Source organism: Pteronotus mesoamericanus, unplaced genomic scaffold, assembly GCF_021234165.1.
Source record: "Pteronotus mesoamericanus isolate MK-2021 breed Mesoamerican mustached bat unplaced genomic scaffold, CSHL_Meso_final contig_20, whole genome shotgun sequence".
Taxonomy (NCBI): Eukaryota; Metazoa; Chordata; class Mammalia; order Chiroptera; family Mormoopidae; genus Pteronotus; species Pteronotus mesoamericanus.
Window position 1 is genome coordinate 44,894,516 of NW_026555085.1, and position 12,387 is coordinate 44,906,902.

Consider the following 12,387-nt stretch of genomic DNA (forward strand, 5'->3'; position numbering starts at 1 on the left):
CAGCATTATACAATCTGCTATGAAGAAGGGCGGCAAAATAGACTTCTGTTTATAGTCTACTATAAAATCTAACGGTTTTTAGTAAGTCAATAAATGATCATTTAAGTGCTTGCTTTCAAACATTTCTTAGAATCTTCTTATAGCTATAACTAAATGATTATATTTATAACACAAGCTTATGTCCTTCATAAATTTCAAAGCGTCTCCCACATATTTAATTTCATTTTATCTCCCCAACCAGAAACACTACGAGTTGTTTCTATAAACACATTTCAAAATGTGAAAGTTCATGCAGTAGAAGATACTTTACATATATAAAGATGAATAGAAAGGAACGTGCAAAGTAAAAATTTTAAAATACACAAAGGGAACATACTTTTTAAAGGGATCCAGAAAGTGACTGCTTTTGGAAATAAAAGCTCCGTTCATGGGGAAACACTGACAAGAACATGAAGACTGGAGAGACAGATCTAAGGTTCAAAGTTAACGTCACCACTCTCCCTGGCTTCAATATCCTCTTCTATAAAATAGGAATAATACCCTCTCACAGTTACTGTGATGGATGATAAAACATGGCAATGTATACAAAGTTCCTAGCCAACAGATCCTGCATCTAGTTCTTTCCCTTTTATAATGTGAATGATTAATTTTATGTGTAGATTTTTATACATCACATTTTCTTTAAACAGAGCACAACAATTAGTATGTATTGAATTATGTCCTCCTAAAATTCCTATGTAAACCCCTATGTGACTACATCTAAAGATGGGGCCATTAGGAAGTAATTAAAGTTAAATGAGGTCATAAGGGTGGGGCCATAATCAGTAGAACTGGTAGAAGAAGGTGGAGGAAGGGGAGTAAAAGGAAGAAAAAGAAGGCAGGAGGAGAAGGGGAAGAAGAAAAAGACTAAGGGGAGGCAGAAGGACTAACAGGAGGAGGAAGAAGGGGAAGAAGGGGAAAGAGGAAGAAGAAGAAAGGGGAGGCATAGGAAAATGATGATGATAATGATAAGAAGGAGGAGGAGAAGGGGAGAAGAAGAAAAAGCAAAAGGAGGAGGGAAGGACAAGGAGTAAAAAGAGGAAGAAGACAAAGAAGAGGAGAAGGAGGAAGAAGAGGAAGAAGGCGGTGGAGGAGGAAAATAATAATAATAGGAAGGAGAAGGGGAAGAAGGAGGAGGAGAGGAAGAAAAAAAGCAGGAGGAGGTGGGGAGGAGGAGGGAAAAAAAGGAGAGGAAGAAGAGGAGGAGGAAGAAGGGGAGAAAGAAGAGGAGGAAGAAGAAGGAGGAAGAAGGGGAGAAAGAAAAGGAGGAAGGAGAAGAAGAGGAAGGAGGAGAGGAGGAGGAAAAAGAGGAAGGAGATTTTTTTTCTTTCTCTTTCCATTTGCTGGCACACAGAAGTCATGTAAGCATACCTACAGAGCTGGCACCCTGATCTTGGACTTCCCAATCTCCAGAACTGTAAAAATAAATTACTATTATTTAAGTCACCCACAGTCTATGGTATTTTGTAAAGGCAGCCCAAGACTACTTACACACACAATTTTTTTCTCATCGACATGAACAATATCACAATTTAGAGGCGAGTAGGTGAGGATGTCATAAAAAGGACTGTAAAATATTTTATTTTCATAGTTCACAGTGACATTTTAAATAATAATGTTTAAAATGCTATACATTTAAATGTGAAGAGTTAGCCTGATCAATTTTTTATCTGTTCCTGAGGAATTATCAAATATTTAAGGCTTAAAGCACTAATTCTCAGAAATTCACATATTCTACAATTTTCAAGCAATTAGAAATATAACAGAACTACAGATAAAACCTTTTCAAAAATTTACAACATGCCCTGGCTGGTGTGGCTCAAGTGGATTGAGTGCCGGCCTGTGAACTGAAAGGTCACCAGTGCAATTCCCAGTCAGAGCTCATGCCTGGATTGTGGGCCAGCTCCTTGGTTGAGGGCATATGAGAGGCAACAGATAGGTGTATGTCTCACACATTGATGTTTCTTCCCCTCTCTTTTTCCCTACCTTCCTGTCTCTAAAAATAAATAAATAAAATCTTTAAAAAAAGAAGACAATCTAATGACCATTTTTTTTAAAACCTTGTATAAAATAAGTGAATAATATGATTAAATGGGTTATTTTTCCAAATTACATTTTAGAGTTCCCACCAAGCCCAGCTTAGTACCTAATACATCACTGAAACTCAGTAAATATATTTGGAATGGGCACTATAACCAAATAACAAAACACAAAATGCTCCATCTTGAGAGACAAATTACTTGCAAGGAGAAAAGTATAGAATGAGAAGGAGTTGTAAGCAGAATTCTAAACGTTAAATCTTTTAAAATAACCATTCAAATTAACCTTCCTCAAGGAATACAGTGAATTCTACATGTTTCTTTTGGAGAGGCAACTGACAATATAAACCAAAAATCAGCTTGACTAAATTGTTTGTATCTATAAGCTTTTAGAGTATAGTTACATACATTCAATGAAATGTAGTTGCAACCACACAATCACAAATATCCATAAGCACTCAGTTTTCACACCTAAAAGGACTATAACCTGTCAATCACCTAACAAAAACAAGAAGTCCTTTGTTCTGAAAAACTCATAAAGGATGTCTTCTTTATAGACACATGGTTAACTATGTAGAAAATGAAGAAAAAGGGAAAATAAATCTCCTAAAGTGTATTAACTCTAAATAAGAAAACAAGTAAGATTTTACTCCTATTTCACCACATGAAACATAATTATTTTCAAAATGATACAACACAAAGGTTGTCCACCTTGTCTGTTTGGATTATGAATCATCTCTCTTAAAAAAGGGCAATAACAAGTGATGTATAGGTAACAGGTGTAAAATGAAAGGCTATGAAACACAATCACTTCTAATCATAGTTAAGTCTGTGTTAGTCTTTATTAAAACAAAAAAAAATCAAAATTTCAGACACAAAACTACATGATATATACAAGAATATACAAAAGTAAAAGGAAAAAACAGTACATATCTACTATGGTAGCACAGCAGAAATTTCAACTGGTTATTCGATCCCAAATCCAAATGTTTACATCCAGGATGTCACAGAGGTAACTTCCTTTTGTACCTGAAGGAAAAATAAATCTATTTAATAGAAAACAATAAAATAGGGTTCATTTGTGAATTGTCTAACAGTTCACAGTTCCCATATATTAAAATTCTACCTAAGACATAGATATATAAATTATATATATAAATTATATATAACAAATATAAGTTATATATATAACATATATATATATAAAAATTAAACCAAAAGAAATTAGCTGGCACATGCCTCAGGTAGTATTTTTGTTTTAGAGATGAGAAAAATGGCAAGGTATGGGGCAGATCTTATAAAGTCTCAGAGAGCTGAAAGTTACCTGTACTGATTCTCACTGTAAATACCATATAACCTTGAGGAGCAGTTAATTCATCTGACCAAAGCGATTAGTCAAAAAATAAAAACAGTAAGAAACAACAACTTAAATTGTTTCTCAAACCTTGAAATCCTCAGAAATCAATATAATAGTATTACCATTCTCTTTTAAAATTCATTTTGTGTTCTTGGGTTAACATAAGTTCAGCTGCTTCAAAAATACTCAAGTCTGACTTACAAAAATACTCCAGCATTCAGTGTTACAGATGACAGCCTGAAACTTGGACAAAATTCTAATGCTGAGACTTATCCTCACACCTTCCTCTGGAAAGACTCTACAGGGTATAATGTCCCTTTCTGCTTTTAATTAGTAAAGGATAAGTCAAGGCAGAGGCTATTCAGTTCCTGACACCAAAATCCATTCTACGTTCGAGCATGGCGAATAAAGAAAATATCAAGAACCATTTGTTAAGGTTGTTCATTTTTAAAAGGATCATAGTCACAAGGATTTTTGTCCCTATTAAATTTTTATGTCCCTATTAAAATAAATGTCAGCATATGATTAAAAACATAAAGAATAAACTTGCTACTTTTCAGTTACCTTATTGAGCTCTGGAAACAGTTCTTGTATTACAATGTCCAATAAAACATAAGTCAGCTAAAGTACCAAAAAAAATTTTGAAGGCATTAGACAAAGAAAACCATAAAAATGATAAACACATAATTCAGGACTGTGATTATTTCTAAATGGGAAGGCTGGGAATAGAGTTTACAATAACAAACAAGCATAAAAATAGCTTCAACAGTATAGATAATGCTCTATTTTTAAGATGAGCGTTAGATACTAGTGTGTTCAGATGTGGATATTTTCTTATTATGTCTCATAATTCATCTTATGTTAGATATTTTATATGTAACAAATTTTAAAGAAACAAGGACAAAAATTGTAACTTTTATTAAGATATCAACAGATATGTATAGACTCTAAACATAAAAATGTTAACTGGTTATTCATGTTATCTGAATGATAAAATTCTCAAATTTTAAATTTTTATTTTATTTCAAGAATTTCTCATGTATTCCAAATTTTTATGTTTATTTTAAATCAAAACAATTCATGTTATAAAGAAAAAAGGCAGTCACCTAGAAAGAGTAACACAAATAAAACACACTTTTTACAATTTGAATGTTTGAATTATACTGCCTTGATTTAATATAGTGTCACTTCACAGTTAATGATATACCAGACCCTCTCTGGCTGGGGTGTCTCAGTGGGTTGAGCACTAGCCTGGGAACCAAAAGGTTGCTGGTTCAATTCCCACTCAGGGCACATGTCTTGGTTGTGGACCAGGTCCCCGGTTGGGGGCATGTGAGAGGCAACTGATCAGTGTTTCTCTTGCACACCCATATTTCTCTCTTTCTCCCTCCCTTCCCCTCTACCTAAAAATAAAATAAAATAAAAAAATACATCAGGCCCCTACTGTGTCATTCATGAAACCTAGCCAACTCTAGTCAACCTCCTTTAATGAATTTTACCTGCTTGTTGAGAACTGGCTGCTGTAAGCCATCAAATAGAAGCCTGATGCTTTCATATTTGGCTTCTTCACCAATACACTTGACAATCAGATCTAAACAAGAAAGCCACATGTGAAACAATTTCATATCATAACGTGATTCATCATTAACTGAATCATAAAAGAAATTCTCTGCCCTGTTTCTCAGATATTATGCAAAACCTGTAAATTAAAAAATTTCTAAACTAGGTTTCTACAAAGGTCCTATGGTCAAGTTGAGGAATGCAGTATTGGGTACCCTCCTTTTGAAAATTCATGTGCAAAAAGAAAATTGCAAGCATACAAAATGTCACAGTAAAAAAATTTGTCTCTACTATTAAGGGATAAAAGACAGTTGGAAAATAATACATACTGTATTATTCCATTCAGGGAAAACAAAACCCTAAAATTATGTCTGTATATTTGTATATTCACACATGTATAGAAATACATAGAAAAATGTCTGTTGAGGATTAACACCAACTGGAGCACATGGTTATTTCTGCACAGTGGGAAAAGGATGCCTTCTACTTTTTACTCTATACATTTTCATGTTTGACTATCTTAATATCAGAAAAAAAAGTTTAATTTAATTTTTAACATAGACTTTACTCAATGAATATGACCACTCCGTTTCTGTACTATTTGTATAATTGCTATTAACCATGTTACAAAACAATCCTTTTAGGAAATGCTTAAACACTAGTTTAGAGTCCAAAAGGTGTAATGTATAACTCCTTTTACCAAAAAGAATTAGTTCTTATTAAAATATATGCTGAATGTTTTCCCCCAAACAAGAAAAGAAAATCATTTGTAAGTAAACAAGGTGTTCAAATAGTTGTCCCTTCCCACCAGTCATCATGAAACTCTTAAAGCTGGTCGTAGAAAATTCTCACTTTATGTTTGCTTTTAGGGTTCTAAATCTAACACTAAGAGGCAAAGGCCAAATTCAATTTACAATAAGCATAGTAGATCCTTGAAATTTTCAAGCTATATAACCCAATATGGATCTTTCTGAATCCTCTAATTCACCAACACTACATACAATTTCCCAGGTAATATGTATAGAGCATAATGGACAAAAATAAGTGATCTTTTCAGATCCTTCAGGAGTCACTAAGAAATGAGGAGTAAAGGACAACAGAATGGCATGCTAAGCTTACTTGCTAGGCAAATTACTCCTTCCCAAACAAAAGTCTCAAAGGAGATGTCATTCAAATTTGTGCCTCAGCAAAAAAAAATTATTACATTCATTGGTTTTCCATGTTGTTCCTGAATATCAACTCTAAGACTGTTAAAACTGTGAATGTTACATGTTATAAAGCAGATAAGAAATTATTTAATTACCTACAGAAGTCTTATTCAAAAATAGCTTTTGTTTACTTTTACATTCAGACCAGGGATGACAATTTAACTTAATTGTCATCACATAGAGCAGCAGAAATATTCTGGGAGTAATTTTTCAATGATGAGAATTGTGTAAGGTACAGTCCTCAGCCTTCTTCAATTCTTACTCAATATTTTCCCCCTGGGCATTATTATCCACTCACATGTGACTTCCATATCTCTATCCTGTACCATCATTCCTCCAATTTCCGAACATGGACAGCTAAATGCTTCCCAGACATTTCGTCCTGAATGATGTATAGGCACTTCACACTCACAATGTCCTAAACTAAACATCCTCTGCTTTGACCCCCCTGACATTATTTCCTTGTATTTCCCATCTCAGTAAGAGGTTACTGCCTCATTTACTTAGTGGCCCAAGTCTACCTCCTTTAAGGGAGAGGTGATCATTCTCCTCCTTTGAGATACTCTGTAACTTGAATACAACTCTATTATCACATGTGTGTTTTGACTGCATGTCTGTCTTCCTCCTAGACTTGAGCTATCCAAGCTATACTCTTTTTTTTAATCCCTTGCACTCTGCATAGTAATTGGCACATGGAAGGTGTTCATGGTAGGCGGCAGGATTCCAACTGTCCCACAAGCATGTCACTTAGACTACTTTGATATAAGTTATTGTTTAAAAGATCTATTTGTGTGCATAGAAATAGCCTTATCTTAAAGTTCTTAGTGCTCATGATAAAAACCAAACTTTATTTAACTAATGAGTTAATTTTAATTGACCTTTATAACCACTTCTAAAATGAAAACTCACAGTAAAAATTAGCTTCAATAATTACTATACATTGTGACCCAAAGGGGTCTTAATCTATATTAAACTACTTCTTAAATATTATACCTGGAATGTAATTCATCATTTTTTCAAAAGTCTGTTTTGCTCGTTGTTGCTTATCTTGGAGAGAGCGAGGTTCAGTGTTTTCACAGAACACAGCATCTAAAAAGAAAAAAATATATACTTTCTGTAATTTTCACCTATTATACACAAAATATTTATTTCCTCATAGTGGAAATACTAATAAAACAAATTAAACCAAGATGTTTAGATCTGAATAAAATCACTGAGTACACAAGACATGAAACAAACACATGAGAACACACAAACCTCTGAGAAGTGTTATAAGTGAGACCAAACGGTGCTCCTGAAATAACTGTTGTAGTTTACAATGAAGGTAGTAGTCAGTATACATTTCCAGAGTGTTTTTAAAGAGGATTCGTGTTCCCATTAAGAGATGATGAAGCCAGTCAGGAACTTGGAAAACCACTCGTCCTGAAAGCATCACATGAGATACTTCGTTGTTAAAATAAATATTTTAACATTTTCCAATATAAAAAGAAACATGAATAGCCAATATTTTCTTTGTTAATGCTAGTAATTTTAATATGTTCAAGACCAACTGTACTGAATTCTTATAAAAGGGTTTATAATTTTTAAAAAAGTTACAAGGGGGTAATGCTCAAGAGCACTAACTTGCATCACAGAAGAAATATGATACATGAATGAAAAACAGATTTTAATAGTAACCATGTTGATCTTACCTACGTACATCAGGTAATCATAAACTCCTTCTACAGTCATCATCTCCATAAAGTAATTCTGATTTTGTTTTCTTTCTGTATTCTCAGCACGGTTTGCATTATTCTTAAATAGGTCATTGAAAAGCTAAAGTAAAAGTTGAAATAAAAGAGATATGTAGTCTATTACACCTATTGATAATAGCCACTAAGGCTAAAGTGACAAAGAGCAAAGACGTTTACATGTTTTCCAATCAAAACAGAACATCAGGTTAGGATCTGCCTAAAATTTCACACTTATATCTAAAATTGAATTTAAAAAATGTTTCTCCCAAAATATTACATAAAAATCTACATTCATTTCAAACACAACAGGTCATTCATTATCTATAAAGAGCCCCTTTATTTCATTACACCAAAAAGAGTAAATGAACATATAAAAATGAATAAAGGTATTAATGATAGTTAATTTTAAAACTATGATGATTTAAAAATTATAAATCGCTATTTAATTAAAGGTTGTTTAGAGGTGAACATTAAGCATTAAGCAGTTTATCTGGACGACGATAGTGAGAGCCCAGAAAGGATTTTGATTAATTTGAAAAAAACAAAACAAAACAAGATCTGAAGAATGAATGAGGAAATGCAACTAAGTCTCAGTCCTACTTACCTCCAAACTATGCAAAAAAGCACCTGTTTTAAATAATAATAATAATAAAACAGCAGAAATTAAGAATCTAAAATAAATTTGATAGAAAAGATCAGCAAAGACAAAAATAAATGGACAAAACCTTCGGTAAGACTGATCAAAAAAGAAAAAGAAAACACAAACAAAAGGGAACATAACTACTGATACCAGAGAAAATAAAAAGAGAATATTATCAACAACTTGGAGCAGAAGGAAGAAATAAATATTCAATGAGAAAAGAATGAAGAAACAGGAATTCAAAAACATGAGGAGAGGCTTAGGAGTCTCCAGGACAACTTTAAATGTTCCAACATCCGAATCATAGGGATGCCAGAAGGAGAAGACGAAGAGCAAGAAATTGAAAACTTATTTGAAAAAATAATGAAGGAGAACTCCAATCTGGCCAAGGAAATAGACTTCCAGGAGATCCAGGAAGCTCAGAGAGTCCCAAAGAAGTTGGACCCAAGGAGGCACACAACAAGGCACATCATAATTAAGTTACCCAAGATCAAAGATAAGGAGAGAATCTTAAAAGCAGCAAGACAAAAGGACACAGTTACCTACAAAGGAGTTCCCATGAGACTATCAGCTGCTTTCTCAAAAGAAACCTTGCAGGCACAAAAGCGCTGGCCAGAAGTTTTAAAGTCATGAAAAACAAGGACCTACATTCAATATTACTCTATCCAGCAAAGCTATCATTTAGAATGGAAGGGTAGATAAAGTGCTTCCCAGATGAGGTCAAGTTAAAGGAGTATATTATCACCAAGCCCTTATTATATGAAATGTTAAAGGGACTTCTCTATGAAAAAGAAGATCAAAAACTATGAACAGTAACACAGATGGGAGGGGGAGGAATGGGGGAAAAGGTACAGGGAATAAGCAGCATAAATAGTAGGTACAAAATAGGCAGGGGGAGGTTAAGAATAGTATAGGAATGGAGAAGCCAAAGAACTTATATGTATGACCCATGGACATGAACTAAGGGATGGGGTGGAATGTGGAGGGTAGTTGGGTGGAGGGTGGAGGGGAAAAAAGGGGAGAGAAAAATAAGACAGCTGTAATAGCATAATCAATAAAATATACATTTAAAAAAATCCTTGTTTAATGAAAAGATAAAATACTTTATAAACCATTACAATTAGTAATGCCATCAAATACATATAAATACATTATAGCAAGTTATTCCTTGATTATTAGAATTTGGTGATTTATAACCTCAGAAAACCACTTTTGAAAAAATACCCCAAATACAGAAATATAACTTCACAAATACATTATCTAAAGAAACATTTAAACTGTTAAAGCAAAGAACCAAGCAACTATTTGGAATGCCCTCCTTACAACTGTACAACTGATTCTCACGTAAAGAAAATTAAAAGCCCCATCCATTTCATTAACACAGGATTCTCCCTATAATGGAAAAGTCATTTCAAGTAGGACAGCTTCAAATTAATGGCTCTTTAAGGAAATGTTCAGTACCTTCTTATTGTTTTCTGAAGTAGGGCTGAGAATGGTCAGCTCTGGTTTACTTGGTTTAGGCTTTGGAGATTCACAAGAATTAATGAAATTCATGATGAAAGGTTCCAAATGCTGACCCTTCTGTGGTAATACAGAATCATAGTATGAAAATAGAAAATTAAGATTATGATTTTCAGTATCATATAACTTATTAAAATTTATTAATATTTAAATAAATATGCTTTTAACTATCACATTATAGAACAGAATATACATAAATTAGTTATTTACCTCTTTCATTAGTTTTCCAGGAACAGACTTTATAATTTTCCCTGCAATTATAAAGAAGTATATTATTAATTTTATGAAGGCATTAAATATACATGATTGCTTTTATGAATACTTCACTAGGTACTTTTAAATATTAAAACAGCCAAGTAAAACGTCAAATAATAAGAAAAATTTACAATTGCCTACTTCACACAACAGTAATTTACAATAACTATGGTATGCTTAACTATTTATAGATACAATATTTGGGATTTACTTTAAAATAACCCAATTGGGTGGAAGGTGGGGGAAGGGATAGAATAAGCCAAGTGTTGATAACCATTGAAATAGAGAGTTCATTACACAAATTTCTCTACTTTTTTGTATATTTGAAATTTTCCATAAAAAAGTGTTCAGAAGATTTTAAACAATATTGAATATATAAAGATATCTAAAAATATATAAAAATCAGTCAAAAGAAAAAAGTTTTAAAATTGCTACAACATTTAAATTGGCTATTTGAGTAGTTTATATTGTGTATTCTAGATTAAGAATAAATATTCTAATCCTGTTTACCAAAATTTGTTCTTGATTTTAGCTCCAGGTTCTCTTGTTGTAAAATATCAACATCTTAAGATTTTCTCAAAGAAAAAATAAACAAATGGGACTACATCAAACTAAAAAGTTTTTGCACAGCAAAGGAAAAACATCAACAAAATAAAAAAGACAACCCACAGAATGGGAGAGCATATTTGCTGATACATCTGATGAAGGGTTAATATCTAAAATTTATAAAAAACTTACAAAACTCAACACCAAAAAAACAAAACAACCCAATTAAAAAATGGTCAAAGGACCTGACTGGACAATTCTCGAAAGAAGACACACAGATGGCCAACAGACATATAAAAAGATGCTCAACGTCACTAATCATCAGAGAAATGCAAATTAAAACCACAAGGAGATATCATCTCACACCTATCAGAATGGTTATCAACAATAAATCAACAAACAACAAGTTCTGGCAAGGATGTGGAGAAAAGGGAACCCTTTAGCAGTGTTGGTGGGAATGCAGACTGGTGCAGCCACTGTGGAAAGCAGTATGGAGATAACTCAAACAATTAAAAATGGATCTGCCTTTCGACTCAGCAATCCCACTTCTGGGAATATATCCAAAGGAACCCAAAACACTAATTCAAAAGAACATAAGCACATCTATGTTCATTGTAGCATCATTTACAGCTGTCAAGATACGGAAGCAGCCTAAGTGTCCATAAGTAGCTGAGTGGATAAAACAACTATGGGACATTTACACGATGGACTACTACTTGGCCATAAAAAAGAAAATTTTACCCCTTGTAACAGTATGGATGGGCCTCAAGAACATTAAGCTAAGTGAAATAAACCAGTCAGAGAAAGACAAATAGCATATGATTTCACTCATATGTGGAATCTAATGAACAAACTGAACTAACAAGCAAAATAGAGACAGGCTCATAGATAGAGCAGACTGACAGCTAAGGGGTAGCGGGAGGGTAGGGGATGAAGGGATTAAACCAAAAGGAAAAAGGAATCATAAACACGGACAACAGTGTCATGACTTCACGGGATAGAGGGGTATAAGGGGACTAAATGGTAATGGGGAAAAAATACATTTTAAAAATCTATTAAAAGAAAGGTTTTCTCAAGCATTTAGAAATGACGGTAAAAATTAGGCAAAATTGATAAATACCACTTAAATTTCTTTCAGTTCAATTTAGAAAAAAGTAGACTTATGGCAACAGCAAGAGTCATAATAATAGAAATTAAAAATAGAGATTCCCTTATGACATGCAAACCACCCAACAGTCCCATCAAGCTCTTTCTTTTTGGTACCCCCATACACCACTTCTCCCTCATTAGAATTTCCAAAGGTCCTCAAATTACAGGGCTTTATTCTATGCTTTTCTCTCTAGTACATGTTCTTCTGAACCAAATGATTTGCTCAATCTGATTTCAAATAGCACTTAAATCTCTATTCCTTGTCTATCTCCTGGCCTCTCTTGTCTTACAAAATTTCTGCAACTAAATTCTATAAACTCAACAAATTCAGAACTGCTCT

General features: G+C 33.3%; 1 protein-coding gene across 3 annotated transcripts in view; it reads right to left on the reverse strand.

Annotated features, from left to right (window-relative positions):
- Positions 1–2,915: 2,915 nt before the first annotated feature.
- SNX14 (sorting nexin 14) overlaps positions 2,916–12,387 on the reverse strand; it is an 84,470-nt gene continuing 74,998 nt past the window's right edge. For all 3 annotated transcript variants that reach the window (XM_054569677.1, XM_054569676.1, XM_054569678.1), the window contains 8 exons: positions 10,308–10,348; positions 10,038–10,157; positions 7,895–8,018; positions 7,461–7,625; positions 7,197–7,292; positions 4,935–5,026; positions 4,000–4,056; positions 2,916–3,107 (listed from right to left, as the gene is read on the reverse strand). In XM_054569677.1, coding sequence (XP_054425652.1) covers positions 3,069–3,107; positions 4,000–4,056; positions 4,935–5,026; positions 7,197–7,292; positions 7,461–7,625; positions 7,895–8,018; positions 10,038–10,157; positions 10,308–10,348 — 734 coding nt within the window. In that variant the 3' untranslated portion in view covers positions 2,916–3,068. The remainder of the gene's footprint in view (positions 3,108–3,999; positions 4,057–4,934; positions 5,027–7,196; positions 7,293–7,460; positions 7,626–7,894; positions 8,019–10,037; positions 10,158–10,307; positions 10,349–12,387) is intronic.